The 20,455-nt window shown below is 36.7% G+C and overlaps 1 protein-coding gene across 2 annotated transcripts in view; it reads right to left on the bottom strand.

Moving 5' to 3' along the window:
• Positions 1-20,455, bottom strand: part of MICU1 (mitochondrial calcium uptake 1) — a 217,391-nt gene that overhangs the window by 171,571 nt on the left and 25,365 nt on the right. For both annotated transcript variants that reach the window (XM_082424548.1, XM_082424547.1), the window contains exons 2-3: positions 9,632-9,793; positions 5,307-5,481 (exon numbers count right to left, since the gene is read on the bottom strand). In XM_082424548.1, coding sequence (XP_082280674.1) covers positions 5,307-5,481; positions 9,632-9,792 — 336 coding nt within the window. In that variant the 5' untranslated portion in view covers position 9,793. The remainder of the gene's footprint in view (positions 1-5,306; positions 5,482-9,631; positions 9,794-20,455) is intronic.

Below are 20,455 nucleotides of genomic sequence, written 5' to 3'. Positions count from 1 at the left end.
TCTAAAATCAAAGACACAGAGTGACTAAGTGAATAAAAAAAAAATCCAACTATATGCTGCCTACAAGAGACTCACTTCAGCTTTAAGGACACACCCAGACTGGAGGGAAATAATGGAAAAAGATATTCCATGAAAATAGAAGCTGAAAGAAATCAGGGGTAGGTAAATTTATATCAGAAAAAATAAACTTTAAGCCAAAGACTATAACAAGAGACAAAAAAGAGAATAATATAATTATACAAGATCAATTCATAAGGAGGATAAAACAATTTGTAAACAGTTTTATATCCAACATGAGAGAACCTAAATTTATAAAGCAAATATTAATAGAACTGAAGGGAGAAAAAGACAGCAATATAATAATAGTAGGGAACTTTGATATCCCATTTTGAACTGATCATCTGAATAGAAAATAAATGAGGAAACATTGGACTTGAACTACATTTTAGACCAGATGAACTCGAAGACATGTACAGAAAATTCCATTCAAAAGCAGCAGAATACACATTATTCTCAAGTGCACATGGGACTCTCTCCAGGAGGGATCACATGTTAGGTCACAGAACAAGGCTTTATAAATTTAAGAAGACTGAAATCATATCAAGTATCTTTTTTTGACCATAATGGTATCCAACTGAAGTTCAACTACAAAAAGAAGAAAACTAGAAAATTCAAAAATATGTGCAGATTAAACAACACATTCCTGAAAAACCAACAGGTCGAGGAAGAAATGAAAACAGAAATTAAGAAGTATCTTGAGAGGAATGAAAGTGGAAACACAAAATACCAAAACATAGGATGCAGCAAAAGCAGTTTTAAAAGGAAATTCATAGCAATAAATGCCTACATTAAGAAAGAAGATTCTTGGATTGGAAGAATCAATATTGTCAAAATGCCTATACTACCCAAGGCAATGTACAGATTCAATGCAATCCCTATCAAATTACCAATGGCATTTTTCACAGAACTAGTACAAAAAATTTTTACATTTATATGGAGACACAAAAGACCTGTGTGAAGACACAAAAGACGGAGCTGGAGGAATCAGGTTCCCTGACTTCAGGCTATACTACAAAGCCACAGTACTCAAAACAGTGTGGTACTGGTACAAAAACAGAAATATAGATCAATGGAACAGGACAGAAAACCCAGAAGTAAACCCACGCACCTATGGTCAATTAATCTATGACAAAGGAGGCAAGAATATACAATGGAGAAAAAACAGTCTCTTCAATAAGTGGTGCTGGGAAAACTGGACAGCTACATGTAAAAGAATTAAATCAGAACATTCTCGTAACACCACACACGAAAATAAACTCAAAATGGATTAAAGAGCTAAATGTAACACTGGACACTATAAAACTCTTAGAGAAAAACATAGGCAGAACACTCTTTGACATAAATTGCAGCAATATCTTTTTTGATCCACCTCCTAGAGTAATAAAAATAAAAACAAAAATAAACAAATGGGACCTAGTTAAACTTAAAAGCTTCTGCACAACAAAGGAAACCATAAACAAAACAAAAAGAAAACCCACAGAATGGAAGAAAATATTTGCAAACAAAGTGACCAACCGGAGATTAAGCTCCAAAATATACAACGAGCTCATTCAGCTCTGTCAAAAAAACAAACAGGGAATTCCCTGGTCCAGGGGTCAGGACTCCACACTTTCACTGCCAAGGGCACAGGTTCAATCCCTGATAGGGGAACTAAGATCCTGCAAGCCGCATGGCATGAGGAAAAAAAAAAAAAAAAAATGGGTGGAAGATCTAAATAGACATTTCTCCAGAGAAGACATACAGATGGCCAAAAAGCAAATGAAAAATGCTCAACATAACTAATTATCAGAGAACCGCAAATCAAAACTACAATGAGGACCTCATACCAGGCAGAATAGCCATCATCAAAAAGTCCACAAACAATAAATGCTGGAGAGGGTGTGGAGAAAACAGAACCCTACTACGCTGTTGGTGGGAATATAAATTAGTACAGCCACTATGGAGAACAGTATGGAAGTTCCTTAAAAAACTAAAAATAGAGCTACCATATGATCCAGTAATCTCACTCCTGGGCATATATCTGGAGAAAACCATGGTTTGAAAGAATACTCGCACCCCAATGTTCACTGCAGCACTGTTTACAATAGCCAAGACATGGAAGCAACCTAAATGTCCATCGACAGATGAATGGATAAAGAAGATGTGGAACATATACACAAGGGAATATTACTCAGCCATGAAAAAGAATGAAATAATGCCACTGGCAGCAACATGGATGGACGTGGAGATTATCATACTAAGTGAAGTAAGTCAGACAGAGAAAGACAAATATCATTGATATCACTTATATATGGACTCTAAAAAAAATGACACAAATGAACTTATTTACAAAACAGATTCATAGACTTAGAGAACAAACTTATGGTTACCAGCGGGGAAGGGCTGGGGGGAGGGAGAGACTGGGAGTTTGGAATTGACATGTACACACTGCTATATTTAAAATAGATAACCAACAGGGACCTACTGTATAGCATAGGGAACTCTTCTCAATATTCTGTACTAACCTAAATGGGAAAATAATTTGAAAAAGAGTAGATACTTGTATATGTATAAATGAATCACTTTGCTGTATGCCTGAAAGTAACACAACATTGTTAATCAACTATACTCCAATATAAAATAAAATTTTTTTTAAAAAGATAAGAGATAACAAGTGTTGGTGAGGGTATGGAGAAAAGGGAACACTTTTGCACTGTTGGTGGGAACATAAATTGATTCAGTCACTAGGGAAAACAGTATGGAGGTTCCTCAAGAAATTAAAAATAGAACTACCAGGCTTCCCTGGGGGCGCAGTGGTTGAGAATCCGCCTGCCAATGCAGGCGACACGGGTTCAAGCCATGATCCAGGAAGATTCCACATACTGCGGAGCAACTAAGCCCGTGTGCCACAACTACTGAGCCTGTGCTCTAGAGCCTGCGAGCCACAAATACTGAAGCCCGCACGCCTAGAGCCCATGCTCTGCAACAAGAGAAGCCACCACAATGAGAAGCCCATGCACTGCAATGAAGACCCAACACAGCCAAAAATAAATAAAATAAATAAATTTATAAATTAAAAAAAATAGAACCATATGACCCAATAATCCAGCTTCTGGGTGTATATCCAAAGGAAATGAAATCAGCATCTCAAAGAGATATCTGTACTCCATGTTCATTGCAGCACTGTTCACAATTGCCAAGGTACGGTAACAACTTATGTGTCCATCATGCAATCTCAAGGGACTCCAAAGACCCAAAATAATTTTGAAAAAGAAGAACTAAGTTGGAGGACTCCAACCTCCTGATTTCAAAACTTATTACAGTCATAAGAAGAATGTGGTACTGGCATAAAGACAATCATATAGAGCAGACAAATAGAAAAGAAAGCCCAGAAATAAACCCTCAGACCCATCATCAAATGATTTTGACAAGGGTGCCACAACCGTTCAATGGAGAAAGGACAGCCTTTTCAACAAATGATGTTGGGAAAATTGGATACCCACATGCAAAAAAATGAAGTTGGGGGCTTCCCTAGTAGTCCAGTGCTTAAGACACAGCGCTTCCACTGCAGGCATGTGGGTTCAATCCCTGGTCAGGGAAATTCCGCGTGCCACAGGTGTGGCCAAAAAAAAATTTTTTTTCTTAATTAAACAAAATTCTTAAAAACGGGATATGGCTTCCCTGGTGGCGCAGTGGTCAACAATCTGCCTGCCAATGCAGGGGCCACAGGTTCGAGCCCTGGTCCGCTAAGATCCCACATACCGCGGAGCAACTAAGTCCATATGCCACAACCAGTGAGCCTGTGCTCTAGAGCCCACGAGCCACGACTACTCAGCCCACGTGCCACGACTACTGAAGCCCGCACGCCTAGAGCCCGTGCTCCGCAACAAGAGAAGCCACCGCAGTGAGAAGCCCGCGCACCGCAACAAAGAGTAGCCCCCGCTTGCCACAAGTAGAGAAAGCCTGCACACAGCAACGAAGACCCAACGCAGCCAAAAATAAATAAATTAAAAAAAAAAAAAAAAAAAGAAAACGGGATAGAAAAAGAGTACGTTTTTAAATAGGTTCTTGGGGAGACAAAATGACACATGGAATGGTTACCCATTCACTGAGACTTTAGTGAAAGAAATAAGAACTATTTCAGATATAGATTAGAAAGGTTTTATAACTCTGGGAGCTACTAATTAAGTAAATTACACTGATAGCTTTCATTTTTTCTGTGAAGCATAAGATATAGTCATCTGCTAAGCAGAAAGCAGGAGCAGAAAATGGAAGATTCAAAAATAAACATTTGGGTCATTTTTGCCCAACACTGTAAAATGTAAAGTTTGACTATAAGTGAAGCTGATTGTGCAAGATAAATTTGAACTTTCCTCAAATTCACTCAGGGCAAAAGATTAAATAAATGTATCATTTTGGAAAAAATGGCATGATAGATAATTAACTTGTGATACATAACTTTTGTTCAAATTCAGTTTAATCAGAAGTGGATTTGGAAATGAGAAGACATATTTAATAGCTTCATCCAAATAAACAGAAGATCCAAGTTTCTCAAATTTCTCTTACTTGCAATTATACACCCCCCCCAACACACACAAAGTAACTCAAATTATCTTGTTGCATTGATTAGCTATATTTTAGCAAGTAAAGGTAATTCCCTGAATTTCAATGTTAACATGCAAAATGTCTAAGAAATTAAGCCTTTTGCCTTTTCATCACTGGTCTGCTGAATTCAAATGCCCAATATCATAGGCATTATTACAGAGGAGCTAAACGTTTCTCAGGTAAAACTGTATAACAGCATATTGTGTTAAAGATATAAAATGCCGGAATTATGTTGAATTTATGCTGTCTTCAAAATTAGTTGATTTTTTGGAAATATTTATATATTTCCAAAGAGATTTTATTCTGCCTTTACAATTTGGCATCACGACAAATCAGTATATCACAGACTCAACTTCACATATATAAAAACATTCAGCATCAGAAAGATCTAAAAAGCAATAATCACCTCAGGTGGTTGAATTGAAAGAACAAAGAAAATACATGCTAATCCTGATTACCAATCCTAGGTCCTTTTCACTATCCCAATTAACTTCACATTCAAAGAGTACATTTGCCTTAGAACATGACGGAAAATAGCAAAGAGGTGAATAACTTCAAAGTGAATATAAACCATCTGAAATATATGATAAAAGACTCAAAAGCATTATTCTAAGATAGAATTAACTATAGTTTTAATTAATTTATAAGACTGTGTTCCATACTTTTCTGTCTCTGAATCCAGAACGTTTCTTCTTTTTCTCTTCTGGATAAGGCTCAAGACAAACACCTGAAGCCTTTTTTTCGTGGTTACAATCTTCCCCTTCATCTTTACTCTTCCCTTTATCACCAAGTTCACTCTTTAGGTTGTTTACAGATGGTGGAGACTGTGCAAGGGCCCTGGATATGCAAAAAAAAAAAAAATCTATCAATCAAGGAGGTCCATCATATTAAACAAATAAAGATTTTCAGATAAAACTTAGCAGGAGCAACAGCAATGAAATTCGTGAAAAGTTCTACATGAAAAGGTTCCTCAAAAAATTAAAAATAGGGGCTTCCCTGGTGGCGCAGTGGTTGAGAATCTGCCTGCCAATGCAGGGAACACGGGTTCGAGCCCTGGTCTGGGAAGATCCCACATGCCGCGGAGCAACTGGGCCCATGAGCCACAACTACTGAGCCTGCGCATCTGGAGCCTGTGCTCCGCAACAAGAGAGGCCACGACAGTGAGAGGCCCACGCACCGCGATGAAGAGTGGCCCCCGCTCGCCACAACTAGAGAAAACCCTCGCACAGAAACGAAGACCCAACACAGCCAAAAAGATAATAATAATAATAAATAATAAATAAATAAATAATTTTTAAAACAAAAAATTAAAAATAGAACTAACATATGATCCAGCAATCCCACTTCTGGTTATATATCCAAAAGAATTGAAAGCAGGGTCATTCAGAGATTTTTGCACACTCATGTTAATAGCAGCATTATTCACAACAGCTAAAACATGGAAGCAACCCAAATGTATATCAATAGATAAATGGATAAAGGGAATATGGTATATCTGTATAACAGAATAATATTCAGCCTTAAATAAAAAGGATATGACACCAAAAGCACAGGCAACAAACAAAAACAGGCAGGATTACGTGACACTAAAAACCTTCAGCAGAGCAAAGGAAATAATCAACAAAATGAAAAGACCATCTACACACTGGAAGAAAATATTTGCAAACCATATATTTAATAAAGGGTTAATGTTTAAAATGTATAAAAGGAACTCTTACAACACAATAGCAACAAAATAAATAACTTGATTAAAGGTGCTCAACATCAATAATCATCAGGGAAATGCAAATCAAAACCACCATGAGATATCACCTCACACCTGGTAGGATGGCTTTGCTCAAAAACAAACAAACAAACAAACAAATAACAAAACAAAAACCCAAAAGATAACAAGTGTAGGCAAGCATGTGGAGAAAAGGGATGCCTGGTACACTGTAGGTGGGAAAGTAAATTGATACAGCCACTATGGAAAACAGTATGGAGGATACTCAAAAAACTAACAATAGAATATGTTAGTTTTCTAACTAGAATATGATTAAGCAATCCCACTTCTGGTTACACATCACAAGGAACTGAAATCAGGATCTCAAAGAGATATATACACTCTCATGTTCAGTACAGTATTATTCACAGTAGCCAAGATGTGGGAGAAACCTAAATTTCTATCAATCAACACAGAATTTGCAAACGAAGTGACCGACATGGGATTAATCTCCAAAACATACAAACAGCTCATGCAGCTCACTATCAAAAACACAAACAACCCGGGACTTCCTGGAGGTCCAGTGGTTAAGACTCTGTGCTTCCATCACAGGGGGCAGGCACGGGTTCAATCCCTGGTCAGGGAACTGAGATCCCACATGCCACGTGGTGGGGAGAAAAAAAAAAAGTATCTCTTTAAAAAAAAAAAAAAAAAAACAGCTCAAGCAAAAAATGGGCAGAAGATCTAAAGAGACATTTCTCCAAAGAAAACATCCAGATGGGCAGCAGGCACACGAAAAAGATGCTCAACATCACTAATTATTAGAGAAATGAATATCAAAACTACAATGAGGTATCACCTCACACTGGTCAGAATGGCCATCATCAAAAAACCTACAAACAATAAATGCTGGAGAAGGTGTGGAGGAAAGGGAACCCTCCTACACTGTTGGTGGGAATGTAAATTGGTACAGCCACTATGGAGAACAGTATGGAGATTCCTTAAAAAACTAAAACTAGAGCTACCATATGATCCAGCAATCCCACTCCTGGGCATATATCTGGAGAAAACCATAATTTGAAAGGATACATGCACCCCAATGTTCACTGCAGCACTATTTACAATAGCCAAGACATGGAAGCAACCTAAATGTCCATCGACAGAGGAATGGATAAAGAAGATGTGGTACACATATACAATGAAATATTACTCAGCCATGAAAAAGAACAAAATAATGCCATTTGCAGCGACATGGATGGACCTACAGATTGTCATACTGAGTGAAGTAAGTCAGACAGAGAAAGACAAATATCATATGATACCGCTTGTATGTGGAATCTAAAAAAAAGGGTACAAATGAACCTATTTACAAAACAGAAATTGAGTCACAGATGTAGAAAACAAACTTATGGTTACCAAGGGGGAAAGTAGGGAAAGGCATAAATTGGGAGACTGGGACTGACATATACACACTATTATATATAAAATAGATAACTAATAAGAACCTACTGTATAAAACTGAAGTATAGTTGATGTACAGTAAGTTACAGGTATACAATATAGTGATTCACAATTTTTAAAGATTATACTGCAGGATGGTGAATTTTATGTTATACATATTTTTTACCACAACAACAACAAAAATGCACTGAAAGAAGAAACGTGAGACCAAAAGAATCACAAACAGGTATTTAGATAAAAGCTTGCACTTGAAAGAAAATTCTACATGAAGACAAATCATCTGATGGGCTTCCCATGTTCATCCTATTATGAACAGCAAGAAAAAAACTGAATGTTCAGTAAAGGCCCCTTGGGCTAACCAGAGATTGAAACTGATAATCTATTCTATAAAGATTTTTCCTAGTTACTCAGCCAAGGTAATGACTCTATTCCTTCAAACTCCTACACTATTTAGTGACTGAACCTTAACATGTAATTTAGGCTGGTTTTACAAGACCTTCACTGTGCTTACCACCCTCTGGTTTAGTGAAAAGGACTAAAGGCATTAGTAAGACTCTACTGGCAAAATTTGTAGAGGCCCTCCAAATACCTTGGCCAAAGCATTGTCATTGGTCCTTCTAAATCTCAGATCCACCCCTTTTGGAACTCATCAACTCTCACCCTTTGAAACAGTCACAGGATGCCCAATGCACTTGTCTCCTGCTTCTTCTGACCTACAAATGATAAAAGAAGAGATACTCCAATATTCCAAAGACCTAATTGCTTCTATTAAAAACAATCATGCTTTGGTAAAGCAATCTTTTCACAGTGCACTCTTTGGAGATGAAGACCTTAAGCATCACACCTTGCACCTGGAGATTCTGTCTATTGGAAAAGACATCTCCAGAAGAACTCTCTTCAAGCTTGCTGGAGAGGCCTCTATCAGGTACTGCTAACCAACCCTTGTGCTGCCAAACTCCAAGGAAGAGACTATTAGATTCACATCAAAAACCTAAAGAAAGCGCCAAACCCTGACTGGACCTGCACGTCATCTGGTGACCTGAAACCAAAGATTTCCTGAAATTGAAGGAGACAACATCTGATGAGACAGCTATCCCAAGGTATCTGGACAAGGCCTGTTGGAAATGTGTTGCCAAAACCTTTAATGATGACAATGTTTCAGATGATTTCCAACGTCTATGATCTTGGTAACAGTGAAATTCAGATAAAACGTGCATGAGAGTTCTCCCTCTTACACCTCCTTGTTACTCAAATGTGACCTCAACAGGTTTCCAACCTGTGCACTTCCTCTCCAACGTCAGACATTAGATCCAGGAAAGTTCCTCCCTGGCACTGAAATATGAAAACTCACTGACAGTAGAAAACCTGATTCTTGATCAGCAATGCTTTCAGAGAAAGATCTTGGTCAAAAGGGGAAAATGTAAAAAATTAATAAACAGAAGCCTCAATTAGAGCCAGGGGGAGCTCTCACACTCTGTAATGATAGCAGAGCCCAACAGGAAGAAGAAAGACACCTCTTCTTTCCTGACAAGGACTCACCCAATAAAAAGCCACGGACTCTGTTTATTATACCCCTCCCAACTTCTTTTTCACCCTATAAAAGACAGGCAGACCTTGAAGCAGAATATTTCCGATTTGTTGCTTTGACATGATAGCTTAATTCCCTGAAACATCTCATTTCATAGACAAATATTATCAATGCCAAATGATTTAGCAAAGAAATTCTGATACAAAGTCAAGCCAGAAATCAATCCCTTTTAGATAACAGAGACAACTGGAAGAATAAAAGTACATGCAGGAACAGGATGCTCAGATAACACTCACCTCTTCCACAAGAGACCAGTACTTGCAGTTACTGCAGATGCTCCAAGAAAAGCCACCATCATCAGCCGTCGCCTGATCTGGGTGGGCTGTGATGCTCTATGGTACCATCGAGAGCCCACTGCCAGCTCTGCCAATGCAGAAATAGAGTTAAGACGAAACATCCTGTGGACAAAAAGTAGAAATGTTATTCCTAGTTGGTGGCAGTGACAGTGATGATGATGATAATAACAGTATTAACATCACCAACAAATACTAAGTACTTAATGGCAGACAGTATTCTAAACACTTGGCAATACTATGTATTATCCCATTTAATCCTCAGAACAATCAGATGAGAAAAGTACTACTACTTATAAACCTTATATATCAGTCAAGGTACAATTAGAAGAAACCACATGGTAATTTGAACAGGGAAAATTTAATATAAAGCATTATTAATTACAACAGGCAACTAAGTACCAAGGGGTAAAGAGACATTAGATACAGGGAGCAGTCACTACTTAAAGGGCTGTTGCAGAGCAACAAAAAAGGAATACATCTGTAAACGGGCCACTCCCAACAGGGCTGAGATCCGGACACTCTGGTGAGGACGCAGCCATGGATGTCTGAGAAATTTACTAAAGTGCTACACCAAAAGAACTCACTGTAAAGCCATCTACAGGTGACTGAAGGAGAAACAGACATTTCTTCTTGATTACATGACTTTTTGTAGTGGCAGTTCATTCAAATCACACAAAGTATCCATACTTCTCCCCTTTGATTTTCTCAAAGCATAGTTTATTTCTTCCTGATTTAAATTACCTTGCACTTTGTATGTATATCCACATATTCACATATTTGTTCATACATAACTTTGCCTCCCCTCAACACTCAATATACACAATTGCTTCTGAGCTTCCTTTAAGGCCAAAATTATTCTTTTCATCTTTGAAAACACACAGTCTAACATAGAGCCTGTTACATTACAGCTGCTTAAAATATTTAACTATTTTACTTTAATATGAAAAATGTCAAGTTGCAAATTATACAGGTACTGGCTCTGAACATTTACGTACATTTCTCAACCCCAAGACACTAAGAAAACTATGTCTTTTATTGTTTGGGTTCAGGTCAAGTTAGACTATTTAGCTGTCTCCTAACATCACCGAGGTGGTTACTGATTCTTCTCTGGGACCTATACCTATAATCTCTTAAGTAAACCTTTCTCCTAGCCTCCTTCATTCAACCTAGGTCCACTGCCAAAGTTGGAGCTAAATCTTGCCCTTAAAGATAAAGTGGGAAATAATTAATTTTTTCTCCTATATGCTATGACCTAAGCTTCAGCACCACAATTCTTACATCCCTTCCAATCCTAGAAATCACCTCATTTTATTGCACATACTCTAGCAAATTCCAGCACCAAGGAGACTGTCTTTTATGTTTTCTTCCATCCGTCAACTTCTGATTCATTTTAAAATTAACATTTTCCAAACCCACAAATGCATTCATACGTAGCACTGCTTTCGTCTGTAACAAAGACAAGCACAACTAAAACATTCATATCTGGAGAAAACATTATTCATCACTGACAACAGAAAGAAAAGAGCATTTGAAAGTTCTCAATGTGAAAGACAAATAACATAACCAATTCAAAAGCTGGACTAGGCAAGGGGTATAAGGCTGGAAGAAAAGTTTACAACATCTGATCAGATATGGAGAATATATAAATGATCGAATAGGAAAGCTGTGATCACTTGAGAAGATCCTTTGAATGCTGCACTGAGAATTTTGATCACATATACAACAAACAGGGAGCCACTGAAGTTCTTAAAAGGAAAATAACATGATGCAAACATTTTTAAAAGAATTCCAATCTATCTAATAGCAGTGAATAGAATAAACTACAAAGAACCATAGGCAGAGAGAGCTAACAGGGAAGTAATGAGTACAGTCAGAGGCAGCTAATAACCAAAACTATTGTGATGAGCACCTAGATCAGGATGGTTAAGTATAGAAACCAAAAATAAAATAAAATAAAATTTTCCAAAGAGAAACAAAACTATCAGATATCACTGTTTGACACACATCAATATCTAACTGCATTGGAATTCCCTGGTGGTCCAGTGGTTAGGACTCTGCACTCTCACTGCTGAGCGCCTGGGTTCAATCCCTGGTTGGGGAACTGAGATCCTGCAAGTCGTGTGGTGTGGCAAAAAAAAAAAAAATCTAACTGCATAGAAGATGTGGAAGACAAAAAGGGGAAAGAAATTAAAATAATGACAACACTAAGGAATATGGTAGAAAGTGAAATGGAATAGGAATCCAATGACCCAAGATCTAGTCTCAACTCTACTACTGAACAGTTGTGCACAAAGGAAGTACATCTCTCCTCCTCAGAGAAGAGTATACCCATTGAGAGAACTACCTACAGGAGCTTTAGGGCTTCTTTTATCTCTTTAATGGTCCCATACCTCTGGTGAAAAAAGGTATGGCAAAATTTAATCTACTTCAATTGGGGGGGAGGGACTAAGACCATATCATATATTCAAGATTTATTAGCTTTGAGAATCCATATCTGTATGCTATGGCTCCAGAGGATTTTAAACTTCGGAGGTTCTGAGTTATACTAACATTCCACTTACATTTGATGTTGTAATTCAAATGTTACTGTCTACATCTCATTTCACCACTGGTTTTAATCTCATTCCCCAAAGTACACATCAATATATATCTAGTCATCTACTCTAGTGTAATTTCCAATAGATGCCAAGTAAACAGAGGAAAAAAATTATCACACTGAGAACAGGTTCTATTATAATTTAATTCTCAGCTTTGTACTGAAGAAATAGTGTAACTAGGTGAATGTTTTAATTTTTGATGAGAGACCGTTTAAACAGATTTAAGGAGATCAGCTTTCCAACTGAGTCTGGAAAACTGAATAGGCCAACTGGCAGCAGTTATGCAGTAATGAAGATTAACATGCAGATTTATGACATGGATTAAATTAAATCAAAACCAGTGCATTTTTCTCTTTCCTATCAGTCCCCATCCTTCTCCCAAAAAAAGGCATGCCTCTAAAAAATAGCTGTGATTGCAACTGAAAAAAGATGAAGAGGTATTTCTAATCAAGAAATGTCAAGAGAAGCAAGTAAAAGATAATCTTGTTACCAAAGAAAAGCATTATCTATCCAACAAGAAACAGAACAAGTTGTTTTTTTAAAAAAAACAAAAAACCAAAAAACCTGTAACAGTATATCACTGCTGTGTTTCTATATCTATTATTTTTTAACTATCATGCTTAATGTATTGCTTTTGGTAACTTTCAAAGGGTCACAGAACCAGAAAATCACTTAATTCAACATCCTTATTTTAAAGGTGAAGCAACTAAGATCTAGATAAGTTATGTAGTTTACTCATAGCTAATTAGTACAAAAACCTACAATAGATCCCAAAATTCTTGATTCCCAAATAAATAACGTAAGGGGTGGAAGCCTTTTCAAAACTGTTCCCAGAAAAATAAATATAATAGCCACACTTCAAAAGGAGATCAAGTGTCCAATTACAGAAAGATAAACAATGTTATAATGACAGAATACAATGTAGTATAAATATTAAAAATGATAACCATTAAAAAGTATTAAAATATTATTTCACAAAATAACAGAAAGTTGGGCTAAAGATATAAAAAGACAGTTGAAAAACAGAAGTAAACATGGCTCTATAATCTATGAAAAGATACTTAATATCACATAATAAGACATGCATATTAAAACTATACTGACAAACTTTTTCACTCATTAAGCTGGCAAAATCCAAAAGTTTTAAAACATACTAGTTGGCAATGCTGTAGAAATGGCACTGCTGAGGAATGTGTCAATTGGTACAATCTACAGAGGGCAATTTGGTAATATCCATCAAAATCACCTATATAAACTGCATATATTAACCCAGCAATTCCACTTCTGATATAATACGCTATTGATATACTTGCACACCTTTGAAACTACACACGCACACATTCATTGCAACATGGTTTGTAACAAACAGCAAAAGACTAAAAACCACCCCAGTGATCACCAAGAGAGAACTGGTTAAACTACGATAAATATCAATATATACACGGCAATACCACATAGCAATAAAAAGAAAATGAAAAACCTATGTAGAGATTTGGAAAGATTCTCAAAACATACTGTTATCTTAATAAAGCAAGGTGTGAGACAACATATATAGTATGCTACCTTTCATGTAAAAAGAGGGGAAACAAGAATGCATATTTGTATGTTCTTATTAATTAATTCTGGAAGGACACACAAAATAGTAATAGCAATAGTGCCAGAGGGGGTGGGAGATGGGTGAGATATGAGACAGGGAGATTTTTTTTTTAACATCTTTATTGGACTATAATTGTTTTACACTGGTGTGTTAGTTTCTGCTTTGGAACAAAGTGAATCAGCTATACATATACATATATACCTATATCTCCTCCCTCTTGAGTCTCCCTCCCACCCTCCCTATCCCACCCCTCTAGGTAGTCACAAAGCACCGAGCTGATCTCCCTGTGCTATGCAGCTGCTTCCCACTAGCTATCTATTTTACATTTGGTAGTATATACAAGTCCATGCCACTCTCCCACTTCGTCCCAGCGTACCCTTCCCTCTCCCCATGTCCTCAAGTCCATTCTCTACATCTGCGTCTTTATTCCTGTCCTGCCCCTAGGTTCTTCAGAACCTTTTTTTTTTTTTTAAGATTCCATATATATGTGTTAGCATACAGTATTTGTTTTTCTCTTTCTGACTTACTTCACTCTGTTTGACAGACTCTAGGTCCACCCACCTCATTACAAATAACTCAATTTCGTTTCTTTTTATGGCTGAGTAATATTGCATTGTATATATGTGCCACATCTTCTTTATCCATTCATCTGTCGATGACTCTTTTTGAATTATGGTTTTCTCAGGGTATATGCCCAGTAGTGGGATTGCTGGGTCATATGGTAATTCTATTTTTAGTTTTTTAAGGACCTCCATACTGTTCTCCATAGTGGCTGTATCAATTTACATTCCCACCAACAGTGCAAGAGGGTTCCCTTTTCTCCACACCCTCTCCAACATTTGTTGTTTGTAGATTTTCTGATGATGCCCATTCTAACTGGTGTGACATGATACCTCGTAGTTTTGATTTGCATTTCTCTAATAATTAGTGATGTTGAGCAGCTTTTCATGTGCTTCTTGGCCATCTGTATGTCTTCTTTGGAGAAATGTCTATTTAAGTCTTCTCCCCATTTGCGGATTGGGTTGTCTGTTTTTTTAATATTGAGCTGCATGAGCTGTTTATATATTTTGAAGATTAATCCTTCGTCCGTTGATTCATTTGCAAATATTTTCTCCCATTCTGAGGGTTGCCTTTTTGTCTTGTTTGTAGTTTCCTTTGCTTTGCAAAGGCTTTTAAGTTTCATTAGGTCCCATTTGTTTATTTCTGTTTTTATTTCCATTACTCTAGGAGGTGGATCAAAAAAGATCTTGCTGTGATTTATGTCAAAGAGTGTTCTTCCTATGTTTTCCTCTAAGAGTTTTATAGTGTCTGGTCTTACATTTAGGTCTCTAATCCATTCTGAGTTTATTTTTGTGTATGGTGTTAGGGAGTGTTCTAATTTCATTCTTTTACATGTAGCTGTCCAGTTTTCCCAGCACCACTTATTGAAAAGGCTGTCTTTTCTCCATTGTATATTCTTGCCTCCTTTATCAAAGGTGACCATATGTGTGTGGGTTTATCTCTGGGCTGTCTATCCTGTTCCACTGATCTATATTTCTGTTTCTGTGACAGTACCATGCTGTCTTGATTACTGTAGCTTTGTAGTATAGTCTGAAGTCAGGAAGCCTGATTCCTCCAGCTCCATTGTTCTTTCTCAAGATTGCCCTGGCTATTCGGGGTCTTTTGTGTTTCCATACAAATTGTGAAATTTTTTGTTCTAGTTCTGTGAAAAATGCCATTGGTAGTTGGATAGGGATTGCACTGAACCTGTAGATTGCTTTGGGTAGTATAGTCATTTTCACAACGTTGATTCTTCCTATCCAAGAATATGGTATATTTTTCCATCTGTTTGTATCATCTTTAATTTCTTTCATCAGTGTCTTATAGTTTTCTGCATATAGGTGTTTTGTCTCCTTAGGTAGGTTTATTCCTAAGTATTTTATTCTTTTTGCTGCAATGGTAATGGGAGTATTTCCTTAATTTCTCTTTCAGATTTTTCATCATTAGTGTATAGGAATGCAAGAGATTTCTGTGCACTAATTTTATATCCTGCTACTTTACCAAATTCATTGATCAGCTCTAGTAGTTTTCTGGTAGCATCTTTAGGATTCTCTATGTATAGTATCATGTCATGTGTAAACAGTGACACTTTTACTTCTTCTTTTCTGATTTGTATTCCTTTTATTTCTTTTTCTTCTCTGATTGCTGTGGCTAAAACTTCCAAAGCTATGTTGAATAATAGTGGTGAGAGTGGGCAACCTTGTCTTCTTCTTGATCTTAGTGAAATGGTTTCAGTTTTTCACCATTGAAGATGATGTTGGCTGTGGGTTTGTCATATATGGCGTTCATTATATTGAGGTAAGTTCCCTCTATGCCTACTTTCTGGAGGGTTTTTATCATAAATGGGTGTTGAATATTGTCAAAAGCTTTTTCAAGATAGGGAGATTTTTATCACATACTATTTCAGTTTTAAAACTATGCTTATGTATTTATCCAGACAAACAGTATTTCATGCAAGCATCTTCAGCGAAGTTTAAAGACAGAATACAAAGTAATATGTGCATGCCAATTAAAATAATGTAAAATATGTGTACCTTTTTAATTTATAAAAAAATTTAGATGATGCAAATAAAATTTAAAGATTACTCTGGGGGAAGAGTTTTACTCAAACTTTTTCATTTAAAGAAAAATAAAGGCAGGCCCAGGTTGATGTTTCATCCTCCTCAGCCAAGAACTGTAATTTGCCAGACCTATTAGTGGGTTCAGGCCCAATAATGTCTCAGAAATCAACCCATATCATGGTAAATTTCCCTAGTAAGATAAGCCTTACTCAAATCAAATTCATATCCTGATACTCTGATTACTGGCACATCCTGATTCAACTTACCAAACTATGAGAACTCCAGACCTTATCCTGAGCCTGACTTAATATATCTGCTTGCACTTTCTATATTATTATGCCTCTGGTATTCATGACCTCTGGCAACTGCACATTTATAGAACAACTGCTTGGCTCTTCCACTCCTGACACTGGCCTACATAAACCTCTTTTGTACTATTTCTGACTGTTACCCAGCACTATTGTTAAAAGCAACATCTGTTAATACTGAGGCCAAAATAAATTTCTGAGATCTACCTAAATTTGGCTATCAACAAAACTCAGACCTCAGTTAACTAAAACTTCAAGGTTTCAAAGTGTCTAGTCTACATGAACTAAGATTCTGAGAAAACAAGGACTGAGTCTCCTTTATATCTGTATTTCTAGACTCTGTCTAGAGCTAGTATACATAGCTGATGGGTCAGTGCACTCCATGAACCTGGAAATATGTTTGCTCTCTGAGAACCACATTATAAAATCAGCACTATCTGGAGTGCCCACAAGAATTCACTCTAGTCATCCCAGTGGCAGCTGGATACTAACCATAGAATTGGATTCAGTAGGCCATCAGAGCCTCAGCCATTAAGTATCTTAATTATACACTTAACTCTCTTTTATTCTATTTCCATGCTCACTAAGTAATTTGTACTTCCTATTTAGATTGCCTTCAAAGAGAGAACATGTTGATCAGAAGATGGGAGTTTCTAGTTCTTATGGTAAATTACTAAATTGGCAATCTGCAATCTGGTTTATAATTTTAATCTCCCATGATATTACTCAGTCTAAAGAAGCTTCTCTGAATCCAACCAATTCCAAGGCAGTGATAAGATCCAGTTTAAGGACTTCCAAGGTTCAAAGCCAAGGTCTTGGACTATGGTGACATCTTGCCCCTCTGCCTTGCCATTTCATTCAAACTTACACCCCAGTGAGAATTTCTCAAAAGCTTTGTATGGCCAGAGTCATTGAACCTAGGGATCCACACTCACTTTCCCTTCTGCCCAGGGTGTAATCAAGTTAGGGGAAGAGAATAAAGGAAGAGTCTAAAGAAAGGAAAATCATGGGAATATTGTTTTGCTGGACATGATACAGATTTTTGTGTGGAATAAGCAAGACTACTTGCATTTTTGTTACAATAATAATACAGGAATACACTTTTATTGTTGAAAATGTTGTTGTAGAGAAATACGTAAGAAACTATGTATTCTTTTTCATACATCTGAAATTCCACCACTCTCCCTAGAAGAAAGAACAGAAGAGAGAAAATAAGAATGCATATTTGTATATCCCATCAAAGGATATACAGACATACCTCTTTAACTACTACAGAGTATTTCATTTTATGACTGTTCCACTATGACTGTTTAACTATTTGCCAATTAATACAGTAACGTTGTTTCCATACTTTGCCATTACAAATATAGCTCAGAGACTTTTTTCCCTATGCATTTATTTTTATTCATTTTTATTCAAGTACATCTGTGGGACAGATATCTAAAAATGAAACTGTTGGGTTAAAAGAGTGTGATCGTTTTTAAGGTTTTTAAAAATTCTACTGAAGTATAGTTGATTTACAATGTGTTAATTACTTCTGTACAGCAAAGTGACTCAGAGATATATATATATATATTCTTTTTCATATTCTTTCCCACTATGATTTGTCACAGGATACTGAATATAGTTCCCTGTGCTATACAGTAGGACCTTGCTGTTTATCCATCCTATATATAATAGTTTGCCTCTGCTAATCCCAAACTCCCATTCCTTCCCTCCCCTACCCCCATTTTTGACTTTGATAGATACTGCCAAATTACCCTTCAATACTGACATTCCAATTTACACACCACCAGCAGTGTATGAGGGTATTCCTTTCCCTGTACTTGCTATTCTCAATCTTTTCCATTTATATGAGAGAGAAAAAATCTAAGTAAATGAGTTTGATAATATCTGTTTAGTAAATGAGTTTGTTAATATTTGTTTACTTTTCAAGAGTCCATCTTTCTTTAGTGTTCTGAGGACCATTCGAATATTAAGCTGTATTTATTTTCTTTTGTTCCAGTCATATTCCCAGTCCTCAGCCTTCATCTTTCCTTATTTGCAAAAATAAATAAAAGGCGGGGGGGGGGGGAGCGGCATTTGTTTCACCTAGATTTTTTCAGTTATAAAATAGTATGTTTACGTTAGATGTAATATTAACACTATTGCATTCAATGTTATTTTTGAGTAGAATGTTATTTTTATTAAACAACAAAAAGGCTATAACTTCCTTAATCTGAACCATTTCAATACTCTTCTTATTCAATCTGACTGAGCTCCACCAGATCTGACTGGGAAGACTTTTTCCATCTAATGTTTTGCTTTCTAATGGCTAGTTATACTTTCAAAATACTTGAATTGATTATCCATTCATCACATTACTGAAAAGAATGATTTAATCTAAACAGTAACAAAGTTCTCAAAAATACCCCTCAAGTGTTTCATCTTCACACAAGCTAAAATTTACACTTCACACATACTAAAAATTACAGTGTGCCCAATTCAACTGCAGTACAGGGACATAGCTACTTCAGTGTTTCACAACAAAGACGGATGCACTTTTTCGTATGTACTTTTTCGTAATTTATTTTATGAAAGCTACAACCTAGAACAACTTATTAAAGTTGTTCTGAGAGCAGAATTAAGTAGCTTCAGATTAGTCAGTCAAGTTGTTCCTTGGGAAAACTATAAGGATTTTTGTAATTAATATTTTCATAATTGATTTCATATTCATAGTTTATATACCCCCAGAGCTCAACAAACTGGGCTTATACGTCTTCATGAAAGCACAAACATGAGGACTGTAACTAATACAATACACAAAGCCTAATACAATACTTTGGGCATTAGACAGATTTAAATAGAAATATAATATTTTGAATAATGCCTAATAATTATAAAAATATTGACTATATAATAGGCTATTGGACTGGAAGTGAGGATAGTCAAGTTTCTGGCTTGGTTTTATTATTGTTTCTAAATGTCTTAACATGACAAACTATTTCTGTATTACTCCTCTGACCAGCCCCTCTTTATTTTTTTATTTTTTAAATTAATTTATTAATTTATTTATTTTTGGCTGCGTTGGGTCTTCGTTGCTGCGCACGGGCTTTCTCTAGTTGCAGTGAGCGGGGTCACTCTTTCGCTGTGGTGCGCAAGCTTCTCACTGCGGTGGCTTCTTTGTCGTGGAGCACAGGCTCTAGGTGCGCAAGGTCCAGTAGTTGTGGCAGGCGGGCTCAGTAGTTGCGGCACGCGGGCTCAGTAGTTGCGGCGCATGGGCTTAGTTGCTCCACGGCAGGTGGGATCTTCCTGGACCAGGGCTCGAATCCGTGTCCCCTGCATTGGCAGGCAGATTCCCAACCACAGCGCCACCAGGGAAGCCCGAGGCCCTCTTTAGATGCAAATGAAATCCCACATCGTCCATAAAAGCTATGTAAAATAATTACCACTCTTGATTTCTTCCTCTGAATTCCTGTAGAATTAACATTCTGTACCATTATTATGGTACCTTGTTTATTAAATCATTTTCATGTATACCTGCCAACTTGCCAAAGAGACTGCAAATCTAAAGAAAGATATGAAGTATATTTTAGGCTTCTTAGTATCCTAAGTGCCAGTTAATAAATCTGAAGTTATTACTAACAGTAATAACAGATATTAATGTTCAATTACACTAGAGT

This window comes from Balaenoptera physalus (assembly GCF_965194825.1).
Source record: "Balaenoptera physalus genome assembly, chromosome: 14".
Classification (NCBI taxonomy): Eukaryota; Metazoa; Chordata; class Mammalia; order Artiodactyla; family Balaenopteridae; genus Balaenoptera; species Balaenoptera physalus.
The sequence above is the reverse complement of the archived record's forward strand: the minus strand, read 5'-3'. Positions and strand labels throughout refer to the sequence as shown.